This window comes from Fukomys damarensis, unplaced genomic scaffold (genome assembly GCF_012274545.1).
Source record: "Fukomys damarensis isolate Sample0158 unplaced genomic scaffold, DMR_v1.0_HiC HiC_scaffold_19, whole genome shotgun sequence".
NCBI classification, from domain to species: Eukaryota; Metazoa; Chordata; class Mammalia; order Rodentia; family Bathyergidae; genus Fukomys; species Fukomys damarensis.
Window position 1 is genome coordinate 13555883 of NW_022900931.1, and position 14529 is coordinate 13570411.

Below are 14529 nucleotides of genomic sequence, written 5' to 3' on the forward strand. Positions count from 1 at the left end.
CTCCAGGCCAAGGGTCCGCAGGGGTTTGTGCCCCGGGTGGGAAGCGGGGTCGACCCCGAGGAACGCGGCGCCCCTTGCCTCACTCCCGGGCGCGCTGAGGCCGGGGCTTTTGCGCCCAACTTGTGCCTGAGGAAGAGCAGGAAAGGAGTAGGATTTCGTCTTTCCACAGATTCCTAACCACGCTAGCTCTCTGGTTGCAAACTAAGCAAGAACAACCCCGGTCAAAACAGACCCCGCCTCCCACCTTCGCGCTCCGGGTTTCGCGGGTCGTTTCCGCTCCGCCTGGCCCGAAGTGGGCTGAAGTGTGACTTTGCACAGTGCGTGTGGGCTTTAGATGTCTGCAGACATTTGTGAAGCTGCCTGTAGTATTCTAACATTTTCATCTTACTGGTATTCAAATACTACTGTCGAGAAAACTTATTTCTTAAAATGTGAAAAATTGGCAATTCAGACATAGCAAAACCGTCATGAAACCAAAGATTAGTGGTTTAGTAGATAGCATGGCTACCTTTATATTCTGGATCTTTAATTCTTTTTTTAATCTTAAATTCTTAACTGTGTGATTAGGGGTGAAATGATGATTCCGTGCTTGAGTGTACCTGTAACATAGTTCTATAAAGGTACGAAGTGCGTAATGTGGTTCAGAGGTTAAAAGAAAGGATACGTGCGAAGTGTTTGCTACGTTGGTTGTCTAGGAAGTGTTCTGCAAATAATAGTACGCAGAAAGTTTTTAGAGGCCAATTTTTGGTAATCATTTATAATACATAAAGGTGTTTTTCTGTGAGAGTTTTTCTGGGGGGGAAGGGAGATTTAAAAGTGACTGATTCAATTAAATAGTGTACAGGTGTTTGGAACTTGAAATTCTCTCACCTTAGCTTCCCAGAGTGATGAGATGACAGACTGTGCCGCCATGCCAGGCTACTTTCTTTAAAAAGAAATTCATGTTTATTGTAAAAATTTTAGACTGTGTAGTTAGCACAAGAAAGATTGTATAGTTATTACTCATCTAATCACTACTGTTTATAGTTCAATGTACTGCCTATACTTTTGAGTCACAGACTTTTTTTTTGTAGTGCTGAGGATTGAACCTAGGGTCTCAAGAATGCTCGGTAAACATTCTGGCCCTGAACTTAGTTGATATCCAGCTTAATTGATAGTTCTCTCTCTCTCTCTCTCTCTCTCTCTCTCTCTCTCTCTCTCTCTGTTAGAAAGTGAGAGTTCTTCTGAGATTAAACCTGACTCTCATGATACAAACCCTTCAAGGAAAACATTCTTATAGCATTTTGACGTGTGAAGGATGCTTTTCCAAATAGGAAACACACTCTTTAATATTAGAGGATGGTTCTAGAGTTCTGAGATTCACAGTGTCCTCTGGGTGATTATGGGTTGTAAGTTGTCCTCTAGCAGTCTGAGAACACTCAAGTCTGAGAACCACTGCCTGTGGTCTCTGTGTGCTGTGGAGTGCTGTTTGTATAATTCTGTTACCATTATGCCCTCTTCATTCTGTTGAAACGAATGGGTGCTCTTTATTCTCCTCAGCTTTTTGTATCCCAGGCACTTGGTATACTTTCTAGGACATGGAAGGCTCTCAGAAATGTGTTGAAGGAAGGAATGCATTTGGAACTACTTCTTGCTTGGGGGCACTTGTGCTCCCACCTGGGCCCCTGTGTGCGGGGTCAGGTGTGGAGAAATAACTGCACTTTCTTTTTCCTGAATATGATTGAAGTGCAGTTTAGTGACTTCTGTGTTTGAAGTTGTCTCAAGAGGCTTCTGAAGGATGTAGACATGTGGCTTCCTTTCAAATGTGATTATCTTTGGAGAGACATTTAGAAAATGGAATGTTGGGTGACATTTTAGGGTGTCCCTGCTACAGATCTGTCTGAAAACTCTTGTGCACAGAAACAAAAATTTCAAAGATAGAGGAAAGACAACAGAAGAACAGTAATTGAAAACTGATCTTTAATTGGGAGGAGGTGGGAACAATTCTATGGATTAACAAGACATTGTTTTAGGTGCATATCTGCTTGTTGGAATCATCAAGGAGCCTGATAAGGGGTGATGGGAAGACTGGTTTGCTCTTGTTATGGTTTAGATCTAAAATGTCGCCCAGAAGTCTCTACTGACAGGTGGGCCTGTGGAAGGTGATTGGGTCATGGGGGTTCTATGTTCGTGAGTGGATTAGTCCATTGATGAGTTCAGAGATGAATGTGCTGATTGGGGGTTGGGCCTAGCTGGAAGAGGGGTTACCGGGTTAGGGTGTGACATGAAAGTTTGTATTCTTGACTGGCTCCTTCCTCCTCTCTCTGCTTCTGGCTGCCATGGGTTGAGCGCCTTTTTCTCTGCCATTGACCCTCTGCCGTTCTGCTTTATTACCATGAACCACATCTTCACCATTGCAGTTTGTTTCAGAGAAGATGGAGGCTAATCCTGGGGGAGAATGGAGAGGTCCAGATTTTAGTGGATTGTGAGAGTAGGTTTGGGTATCAATGAAGAAGTGTTCTCAGCCCTACTGGGAGATTGCTTCACGTAGATGTGCTGATGTGCCCCCGAGAATGATGGGAGAAATCAGAGCACAAACCCAGGATCAGAGTAGGGTTTTCTTTAATTGTCCAGTCTCTTGAGTTTTTGTAAAACCCTGGCTCTCATTCTCCAGTCTTTGGGCTTACTCGAGCTTCCTGTGTTTAAAACCAATTTTGTCTCTTCTTGTGTTTGTGGGCGAAAAACAGGTGGAAATAGTGAAATATTGGCTAATTATATATATATATATTTTTTAATTTTATTGAGTTTATTGGTACATTTTAGGGATACAGTACAGTTACATTCATTGTTGGGATCATGTACCTTTACATGGCAAGTCTTGATTCTCATTTTTTCCCCTTACCTCTGCCCTCCCTTCACCCCCTCCTCCCCTCCCCATCTACAAACACTTTATTTTCATCTTTTCATTCTCTCACATTTTTTTCTTTTCCCTTTTTGTGCTAATTATATTTTAATGTAGGATGATGTTTTTCTGTTAGATTTCTAACTCTGAGGCTCCTCTTACAAGTTTCTTGAGCAATCAAGGTATAATCTCTTTAGTTGTAAACAAAGCTTAAATAGTTTAAGAAATATGTGGATTGCAAGTGAGAACCTGATTATCACCTTTTAAGGATCTCTATTGTTGTTGTTATTTATGGAGACACAGGACATTATAGTTTATCTTTGAATTACAAGTCAACTCCTGCTTAAATAAATTTTTTAGGAGTAAGATAGCCTATTCCTCACTAGGTGACATGTGAAAATTTGACTATTACTTATAGCTCTTGGCTCAGGTGGTAAGGTGGAATTAAAAAATTTTTAGATTTCTACAGGGAATTTCTCAAGAGGAGATAACTTGAGATTTTTTAAAATGATAAAATTGATGAATGTGTTTTATGTCAAATCCAATATATTTTATCTTAATAGTTAGCATATATATTCATTTATCCCTTGGAATTACAGGAGATTAGTTCCAGGAAACCCTTTGATACAAAAATCTGAAAATATTCAAGCCCCTTATATTGAATGGCATAGTATTCACATTTAAGCTATACCCATCTCCTCTTGTCCACTTTAAATTCTCTCTAGATTACTTATAATACCTAAGATAAAATAAATGCTATGTAAATATTGTTATACTGTATAGCTTAGGAATAATGAGAAGGAAATTCTGTACATGTTCAGTACAGATGCAGTTTCTTCCCCCAAATTTCTTCCTCCAATATTTTATACACACAGTTGATTCAGTATCCACAGATGTGGAGGGCTGGCTGTCTAGTTCTTTAGGTTTAGTAGAATACTTTCACAGATATCTCCTTTATTTCCCTTAGTCACCCTAAGTGGTAGAAGTTGTTGTCATTTCATGAAGAGAAAAATAAAGCTCAAAAGCAACAGTCTTGCTTAATGTTTATGAGGTAGGAGGACTCGAGGTCATGGCTCAAATGCAGGATTTATGAGATGCTTTTAATTCTTTGCGTTTTATTATTTTCTATTGTACACATTTCATTTTATTCTATAGTACTTCCTGACAAACTTAAATCAAAGACCCTTAGGAGAACCAAAACAGAACAACATTTTTTTTTCTTTTTTTTTACTGTTGATTGAACCCAGGGCCTTTGCACTGAGCTGCATCCCAAGGCTGTTTTTAATTTTTTATTTTGAGACAGTAGTTTTGCTGAGTTGCCCAGGCTGGTCTAGAAATTGTGATTTTCCTGCCTCAGCCTTTCAGAGTGCTGAGATTACAAGCATGTGATATCACACCCAGTAGAAAGAAAGTATCTGTGCCTTTCTCACATGTATATATAATTCTAGTTAGAGAAATACTTTATTTACCATATAGTAGAGAAGTTAGTAAAAGTTAGCTTTCCATCACTGTGACAAAATACCTAAGAAAAAGAACTTGAAGATTTATTTGTGCTCACGAATTCAGAGGTTTCAGTCCATGGTGTTTGGCCTTCTAGTTTTGGGGTTGTGACAAGGCAGAGCACTGTGGTAGGGAGCACATGGGACAGCAGCAGTTTGTGTCATGGGGCCTGGGAAGCAGAGAGAGGGAGAGGGAGGAAAGAGGGAGAAGGGAGAGACCCTTGTCCCCTTATCCCCTCCATGGCTGGTGTCACCAGTGACCTTCCTTCTGCCCCACTTCCTACCTCTAGGTAGCACCATCAGCTGGGGGCAGAAACTTTTTCAACACAGAAACCTTTGGCGGGTGTTTAGGATCCAAACTCTAACAAGAAAGATAATGTGAAGATAATTACTTTTATATAACTTAATAGTTTATCCTGAATTTATTATTCTTTCATGGAGTATTGCATGTAAGCCACTATACATTTTTGCTGTAAAAACATTTTTAGACTTTGAAATAATCTGACATTTTTTGGCAAGTTTCAGTACAGCACAAAGGATCTTTCCCTCTGAGCCACTGGAGGAAACTGATGACTTTTATGCTTCCACATCCTGGGTGCTTTCATATTTCCTTCGTATGGTGCCATTTGCCTCGATAACTGCAACACAGTACCATTAAAATATGAACATTGACATTGATACTTCACTACTTTTCGAATGTGCAGAGTTCAATTTCAGTCAGTTGTCCTGATAATGTCTTTTTATTTCAGGAAGATCCACTTCAAATCACACATTGATTATGTCTCTACATATCTTTTTTTTATCACCTGGTCTGTAATAATTGCATAGTCTTTCACTGACTTGCACAATCTTTATACTTTGGACAGATATAGGCCAGCTGTTCTTTTATGTTTTGAGACAGGGTTTTGCTATGTAGATCCGACTGGCCTTGTACTTACTATGTACCTTACGTAGGCTGGCCTTGAACTCTTGATTCTCCTGCCTCAGCCTCCTGAGTGCTGGGGTTACAGCTTGAGCCACAGTGCATGGCTCAGTCCAGTCATTTTGCAGAATTTCCTCAGTTTCTGTGTACTGGTGTTTTTTCACAGTTGTGCTTTTTTGGCCAGAATGCCACAGAAATGGCTCTGTGTTCTCATTGCATCTGTCGGCAGTGCGTGATTTGCATTTGTCTTGTTATTGTTAATATTTTGATCACTTGATTAGGATGGTGTCTTCCCAGCTTCTTCTCTGTCAAGTTACTCCTTAGCCTTTGTAATGAATATGTACTGTGCTGGTGGTTCTTCTTTGGCACAGGGCCTCATGCTTGCCATGCAGGAGCTGTGCCTCTGAGCTACATCTCATAATTTTCCTCTCTCTGTACTGGAGACCACTAGTTCCCTAAGGAGGTTTTTTGTTTTGTTTTGTTTTGTTTTGTTTTGTTTTCCCCCCAGTGGATAATGATTTTAAAAGCTGAGATAGGAGCACTAGGTTGTTCTTGGTGACTGGGGTGTGTCTGTTCCCAAGACCTTTAGTTTACAGAGATGAAAGAAATATGTGTTTCATTCACTTGTGCAAACACACACACGTGTGCAGACACATATCACTTCTATATTATTTACCTATCCTCCCCCTATATATATCCAGGTATTCATGCTGATCACCTTCTATTCTGATCTAACACCACTTGATTTATTCTCGGTTCTTCTTTTCCGCATTTGAAACACTCTATGTGCTGCTGTCCACATGGGTTAACCCCTTCTCTCACACCTAGTTGTCTGTTTTTGGGGTTCCCACACCCCTCTTCAGGAACAGAGTGCCCACATCCTGACCTGGTCCAAATGCTTGTCTTGTCCACCTCCTTCTTTATCTCTACTTCAATACTTCAGGGCGATAGGGAGGGGGTGGGGAAGAAGGCCAGAGTACATTTCTGTTTGTTTGAGACAGGGTCTCACTGTGTAGCTCACAGTGGCCTTGAACACACGGTGTAGCCCAGGGTGACCTCCATCTGCCTCAGCCTCCCAAGGGATTACGAGCATGCCTGGCCAGAGGGAATTTGTAAAATACATTTTTGTACACAATTATTTAAAAACCTTCCATAGAGTGCCTGATATTCTGGTACTTGTTGGTCATGGCTGCAGATCCCATGGGACCTCACCTGGCCTCTGCTGTCCCGAAGCTTGCTCATGTCCATCATCACCTGCACTGTGTTAAAACAGGTAACAGACACATGCTAGGCGGGGCCGGGGATGGAGGCGTCTGTGCCTGCCTGGCAAGCGCAAGGCCCTGAGTTCTATTCCTGGTACAAAAGAAAGGGAGAGAGATTCACATGAAGAAAAAAAAGTCATATTCTCTGTACAAAGCATACACACAGTAGTCAGTAGTGTGATTATGTACATTTTTTGACTTTAAATAGGGCATCCTCTTAATGAATGCTTATTTTATTCTACCTTTGAAGTCTTACCTTTTGGTTGTAAGTATAAGTGATGGAGCTCTTTTATTATTCTGATACTGTTTTGATAAATAGAAAAATGCATAGCCTAATCATCTGGGCTTGTTGTATAATTAAATAATTAAAAAACCTCCATGGCGCCTGCTAAGTTAAAAAAACATTTTTTTTTTTCTTCACAGCATGTGAGCCCTGTGGATTTTAATTATTAGGAAGGAAGAGAAACTTCAAGCACCTATTTAAAATGGGATGTCTCTGCCAGGAAAGAAAGTCTACTGAATGAGATAGCAGACAGGGCCCTTGAGGATGCGGTTTAAACCTATCACTCGAAATTGTTTAAGTGGAGAGTTCTGGCCCTTTTAAAACACTGTCTGTCGCTGGAGGATTGGGTCACCTTGAAATGTGTTCATCTTTGAGTTGAAGGCATAAAAAGAGACTTTGAAAATGTTCAGTAAACTTTGGTGTGTGTTGTGCGTGTCTGTGGAGGTACCTCTCCTCGGCCTGCCTCTACCGTAACAGTCAGTTCCCTGGAAACCAAAGCGGTTGTAAGAGAAGGATAAACGTTTAATCTCAGCTCTAGCAAACTGTACAGTTTTTTTTTAATGTTGAGACACTTGGGTTGCAACTTCTAGCTCTCTTTATAAAGTCAGACTTTCCTCCCCCAAAGCAGTTCCTGAGATAAAAGTAGCTGCGGGTAATTACTTCCCCAAAAGGCACCACTTAACTGGAGCCCTGGTTCTTTGGAAACATTGGTAATGATGTCAAGATTGTGGTCTTTAAAGTCTGGAAAGGTATCCAAGTTAACTGCTCACAATCCTGATTCCCACAGGCTTTTCAGCTGCACATGGAGTGGACACTCCGGCGTCCACAGCTCAGTGTACGGTATGTGTCTGCAATTGGCATTGTCTGCAGTGTGATGTTGAACTAAGTATCTGGCATGTGTAAGGTATAGTCAAGAGACTCCTCTGATGTAGAAATACTTGAATAGATAATGCCACTTACATACATTTCAAAGGCTACTATGTAAGAAAATTTAAGAGCATCCACATTTGTGGAGCTACCCTGCTTGGCATTAACATACCAGGGAATTTCATAGCGGGAGGGAAGGCATCATAGCTATGAATATAGCACCCATCCGGTTACAGGTGAGTAAACTGAGACCCAGGGAAGTTAAACCTGTGATTTCATAGCTCCATAGCGACAGTCCTGGAATTCAAGTTCAGATTCTGATTTGTTCCAATAAATTGCATTACCTCCTTTCCCTCTGGCTTTTTATGGCTGTGCTTCAGAGTCTCCTGAGATACTTATTGAATGAAAATGCAGATTCCTGAGGCCCAAATGTCTTTAATTATTTGCACTGTGGGGAGAAGCCAGGAATGTGTATTGCATGGCTCTCTAGATGATTCTTAGGAACACTTCAGATTCAGAACCTGCACTAAAGATGCTGTAGAGTAGAACCAGGTCAATTACTGATTCTGAGACTCTGTATTATATATTTGTGTTTGTGTGTGTGTGTGTGTGTGTGTGTGTGTGTGTGTGCTACATGTTCTGGAGATTGAACCCAGGAATTTTGCATCAAACTATATCCCCAGCCCATTTCTCACTTGTTTTTTAATTTTTGGGAGGGGGTAGTATCTTTTTTTGGGGGATGGAACTCAGGACCCTGTATTTGCCAGGTAGGGGTGGCACCACTGAGCTAAATCCCTAGCCCCTTTCACTTATTTTTGAGACAGATTCTCATTAAATTATACAGGCTGGCCTCTAATTTGCTATCTTTCTGCCTCAGAGTGCTGGGATATACACACACACACACACACACACACACACACACTATTTACATTAATTTCTTTTTTTGTTTGTTTGTTTTTTGAAACAGAGTCTAACTATGTAGTTGAGACTGACCTGGAACTCACTATGTAGCCCAGGTTGGTCTCGAACTCAGTGATCCTCCTGCCTCGTCTCCTGAGTGCTGGGATTACAGGCGTGTACCCCCACACCTGGCCATTAATTTCTTTATATATCTGATTTTAATTTATTTGGCAAGCCAAGTTTCTGTAAGCACATGTGGGGGAAAGTTAGCTGTTTATTTTCTGATAAAAATAAATGAAATGTTATAAGATGAATGGGAAGGCATATCAGAAGGCTGAGGCACTTGTGTAAGTGCATGAATCTGAGAGGTGTGTGGTATCTGACGGGGCATATTTTATTCAGATGATGCCAATGGCTGATATAAAAATACAATCAAACATGTTCTTTATGATGATTTTGGAAATTGACTTTAGAGTACCTTCATTATGGTTTCAGAGACTGGAGGGAATAGGCCCATAAAGATCTCTCATTAGCTGAAGATGTCAGATTGTCTACTAGAAAAAGTAATTTAGTTAATATTCTAGTAGAAAAATGTCTTCCTTTTCCTTGGAGATTATGAATTAAGACTGTATCATGGACTCTGGGAGGGCGGGAGGTTGTGATAGTCCTCACTGTATTTGGTGAAGAAGCTTGGGATTTTGAAGGAGATTTTTGCTTTCTTCAGTATGCCTGCAGAAATGTAGATACTCTGACAGGCCTTTCATTGAGCTACATCTCTAGCCTTTAATTAAAAAAAATAAATAAAATTTAAAATAAATTAAAACGGTTTTGCTAAGTTCCTCATGCTGGGCTCAAACTTGTGATCCTCCTGTCACAGCCTCCCAGGGTGCTGGGATTACGGGCATGTGCCACTGCACACTACTTAAAATTTTAGCTCTTCATGAGGCAGTCATTACAGACTGAGTATCTCTAATGTAAAAATCTGAAATCCAAACCTTTTGTTGTTGTTTTTGGTGGTGGTTTTTTGAGACAGGGTCTCACTGTGTAGTTGAGACTGACCTGGAACTCACTATGTAGCCCAGGGTGGTCTCAAACTCACAGCGATCCTCTTGCCTCAGCCTCCTGAGTGCTGGGATTACAGGTGTGCACCACCATGCCCAGCTTAAAAATTCAAACCTTTTTGAGTGCTGACATGACCCAAGTGAAAATTCAGTCATTGGTGTCATTTGCATTCAGTTGACTCCTTGTGGGATGCAATGCAACCTCCAGGTACATACACCCAGCCTTGTGATGGCAGCATGCAATTTAAACTCAGATTGCACTGAAGATACTGTATAACATTACCTGCATGCTCTGTGTGTGAGGCAGATACAAAACATGAATGAACTTCATGTGAAAACATGGGTCCCATCCCTAAGAGAGCTCAGTGTGTGTATGAAATATTCTAAATTAAAAAACAAAACAAAACACCCAAATCTGAAACACTTCTTGCTTGGAGCATTTCACATAAGGCTTATCAACTTGTATTATAATATGAAACATGCTCATTCAGCACATATGTGTAGAATATGTACAGAGAACTCATGTATCCATTTCTTTATCAGTAAAAAGCAATAGGAGTTGTGGGCCTGCCCTTGAAATGTTTCCTTTCATCACACTCTCAATTATCACTCTGGACACTGTCCAGGAAAGTAAAGACACGCACTTGCCCTGCTTCAAGCGACTGACTGATCAGCATTTTATTTACTAACTTGCATATAATCATTAAAATGTACAGCAGCCTTTCTTTACCCTCTGGATGCCTGAATGATGCCTGAAACCTTAGGTAGTACTGATCCCTGCATATATCATTTTTCCTATACATATGTACATTTCTAAAGTTTAATTTGGAAATTAATGGAGTAGGAGATTAAGAATAATAAGCAGAAAAATTTTAACAATATACTTTAATAAAAGTTATATGAATGGGGTTTTTCTCAAAGTTTCTTGCACTTTACTCACCTTTCTCATGATGATCTGAGATGATACTCAAGGCACATCTACATTACCGACATCACTACTTTTAAGAAGTACAAAGAAATTTATTGGACAGAATTTTTTAAAGTATACACTCAAAGATTGTGGGCCCTTAAGAGAGAAGCACATTATAGTCTGGAGCTGGGAATATGTATGTGGTTTTAGTGGCGGAAACCTGTGGAATTTGTGAATCTGTAGAAAGTTTGGGCTCGGTTTACAGGGTTTACAGTGATGGCCCCCACAGGTGGGAAGATGATGGTTCATTTCCCAGGTGAAAGGTGGCCCATTTTACAGGAGGAGGGCGTGGGTGCCATCTGTAGTATTTTTTTTTTTAAAGATGGGTGATATAAGTTACTTTGCCTAAAAAATACACTTTAAAACCTTTGAATCGGTTTCTCTTCAGGTTAGGTTTCTGCCCTTTATTTTATCAACTAAGCTAACTTACAGACTTATAGTATCTTTAAGAGATTTTGGGTGTGATGGGTCTGCAAGAAAACAAATAAGCCTACTGAGTACAGATGTGCATAACCTTGAGTAACCCTAATTGTGTCCTGAAGTTATAGTCTTGTTAAAAGGACAATTTATACGTGGTTATTTTCTCTTCAGCCGTGTTATTTCTCCTGTCTTACCTCTGAACCCCAAATCCCTTGTTCATAAGGGTGTAGAGGGGCCAAAGGGGCAGAAGAGCTACCTTCTTAGGGCTCCTTCAGGCCAGTCAGAGGGACATTTATCCTGTTTAGCTGCGAATCAGAAGTCTCTGCTTGATCTAAATAAGACATAGGAAGATTGGTTTTGTTCATCATTACTTTTTGATCTGAGGCCATTTTTAAGTAAAATACAGATTACTTGAAAACAAGCATGCTGTTCACTGATAATGAGCTAGTGGTGTGTGAGTGGGGATATATTGGACAAAGCCATAATTTGTGTCCCGGGAATGTTGCAGTGGGGCAGGGTGAGGTTTCATCATGCCACTCAAAACAGCATTAAAATGATAACTTATTTCTGAAGTTTTTGTTCAATATGTTTGGACTTTGTTGACTGAGGATAACTGAAATCATCGGAAGTGAAACTGTGGCTAAGGGGATCTGCCCAATCATGGGGAAGGAAATCTTTTGAGTGAGGCAAAGATCTAATACATTTTTTTGGTCTGTTTTTAATAGGGTCTCACAGTGTTCCCCATGTTGGTTCCTACTTCTTGAGCTCAAGTGATCCTCCTGCCTCAGCATCCTAAGTAGGTGGTAACTGTAGCCATGCACCACCATACCTGGCTCTAATAGAGATTTTATCAGTGAAGATACCTCTATACATTGGTCTCCAAGAAGAAAAAGAGCTGATAATTTTATTTTATTTTATTAAGTATTTTGAAGACAGGATCTTACTATGTAGTCCAGGCTGGCCTCAAACTCATGGTGATCCTTCTCTCTTAGCCTCCTGAGTGCTGGGATTACAGGTGTGTGCCACCATGCCCAGTGAGCACTGATAATTTTAGTGTGCAGCTGAGTACTATGTTCTGGTGTATTCTTATGCCAGTAATTCCATGATATAATAAGGTTGTCGGCCATGGCATTTAGTATGTAGAGTTCCAGAAGTATGAATCAATGCTGATAATGCTGAAGAGCATCTTAGAGAAAAGCAGAGTCCTCTCTACATCCTGCAGGAAGTTCAGCCATTTTGATCCTTGACAATGGTTACTTTTTCAGGACATGATGAAATTAGGTATCCTGTAGAATGAATGTCAGTCTGTAGTTTGCCATGTGTGTTTCCCTGAATCCATGGTGGTTTATCTGGGAAGGACACAGGAGAGGGATCCAGGTAAGTTAGCCCAGTTTTGATGGCGCCTGGCTATTGACCTTGAACAGAGGACTTCAGCGCACTTGGCTTGTACTTTGCAAATCTGTTGGGCAGATGTCTGACATGTAGGTCCATCACTTGTAACATATGTGCCACTCTGGTGGCAGATGTTGATAATGATACAGGCTATGCATGTGTGGAAACAAGGGGGGATGTGGGAAATCTCTACCTTCTGCTCAGTTTTGCCATGACTCTAAAACTACTCTGAAAAACAGTTAAAAGCAGAGCAAAACAAAAACCAGAAGCATGATCTCTTCTAGTTCTGAGCTTCTTTTGAGTCTTCTGTTTATTACTTAACATGACTAGTTAGTGGAATTGTAGTTTAGTGATGTTCCCTGGGGTTACGCTTACAGCTGGAATATCTCCCAAACTCTGAATGTGCAGTTTGGAGGTGGGGCCTGGCAGAGAGGTGTGACGTCGAAGGGTGGGTTCTTGTCCAGGCTCCTCCCTCCTCTCGCTGCTTTCTGGCTGCCATGACTTGAGCCACTTTCCTCAGTGGGGCCCCTTGGCCATGCTGTTTCTGCCTTGGAACCAGCCCACTGCGGACTGAAACTTGAGAAAACAGCACAAATAAACCTCTCCTCTTCTAAACTGCAGTGTGGCCTACTGTGTCACCTGTGTTTGAAATTCACGTTTTACTCCTTTTCTGGCTGGCACAATCCTCTCTGGCTTTCAAAACTCCAATTTCAGTCACCAGTTAACTTTTATCATGTCCTGCTTTCTTGATTGAACATGAAATGAACTTATTATATATGTATTTTTCTCTCTAGGTGTTTCACAAATGTACGCTTGGAGTTATAATTTTTTTGTGAGGAGGAGGGCAATGCTAGGGATCGAACCTAGGGCCTTGGACATGCTGTTGCACAAGTGCTCTGCTAGTGGGTGGCTTCATAAATCTTTATGTGAGCAGAGCCTTTATTTTGCATTTGTTCATCTGCAGGCAGAGTATTGGTTATAGTCCTACTGTTTCCTCCATACAAATATCTTGTGATCTGTCTTTGCCTCTTTCCTTCCATTTCCATACTTTTATCCTCTCATCCACTCAAATCACAATGGAGATATCATAGTTTGTTTCTCTACCTTGGGCTTTATTATTTCCCACTGAAGACTTAACCGTGTAATAAGCTACTTTTCCTGGGAAAGGAAACTTTATACTTTAATTGTGCAATTTAAAATATTTAACCAAAGGAAATATTTGATTGTGGGGATTCAACATGCTATCCCCGAAATTTTGTCATTTTGACTTCTATCCATTCTGGGTTTTTTTGTACATTTGACCTTAAGTTCTTTCTCAGGTTTCTGGTCTGTCGCTGTTGAATCCTGCCACGCAGACAGAAGCAGGTTTCTCTTGTGAAAATTGGACAAGATTCAGCTCCTTTTAGAAAGCTGCCCTGGTCATGTGACTTCCAGCAGGGCTTCGGGGTCACCCGGGTCAGTGGAGCAGGCCTCGGGAAGCTTGTGTCCCCGAGGTGCACCACAAGGGAGAATGCCACTGAGATATTGTCAGACTACTTCTGCGTGGGCACATCTAATGACTTCTGCTTTTAGAGGAGGGACGGTGCTCTAATGCTTTTGATGACTTGTCACAGAGCATCTTAAATCAATGGAAAAAGCAGCCACCCTGTCAAACCCTGTGCCACAAAAGAACCTTCTTCCTGAGGAGAAATTGCAGAAGATCAGGTGCTGTGGGAAGCAGTGTTTTGAATCAGCACCCAGCAGGTGGTGATTTCTACTCTAATTCTGTTTTGAACAGATATTCCCAGACAGTGTTGGCAGTCACTGTGCTCCATAATGTGGTGGGGGTTTGTTTGTTTGTTTTGGGAAACAGTATCAACTCCAGCCCTGTCTGCTTACAGTCAGAGGATTTTAGCACATGTTATATGCCTGCTGTTTGAGGGGTACACCTACATTCTAAGCTCCTTCTGCCTGTGTGTGTATTGAAATATGTATTTGAGTACAGATAAAGGCATTGCTGGAGAGCATGAGACGGGTAAGACGCGATCTGGAGAGTATTTAATTTTTTGTGCCTATGAAAAGACAATGAGACA

The 14529-nt window shown here is 41.0% G+C and overlaps 1 protein-coding gene across 1 annotated transcript in view; it reads left to right on the top strand.

Moving 5' to 3' along the window:
- Window positions 1-7563: 7563 nt before the first annotated feature.
- The window catches only part of Dera (deoxyribose-phosphate aldolase), a 95578-nt gene continuing 88612 nt past the window's right edge, over window positions 7564-14529 (top strand). The window contains exon 1 of the mRNA XM_010616204.1: window positions 7564-7687. Within this exon, the coding sequence (XP_010614506.1) occupies window positions 7564-7687 (124 nt within the window). The remainder of the gene's footprint in view (window positions 7688-14529) is intronic.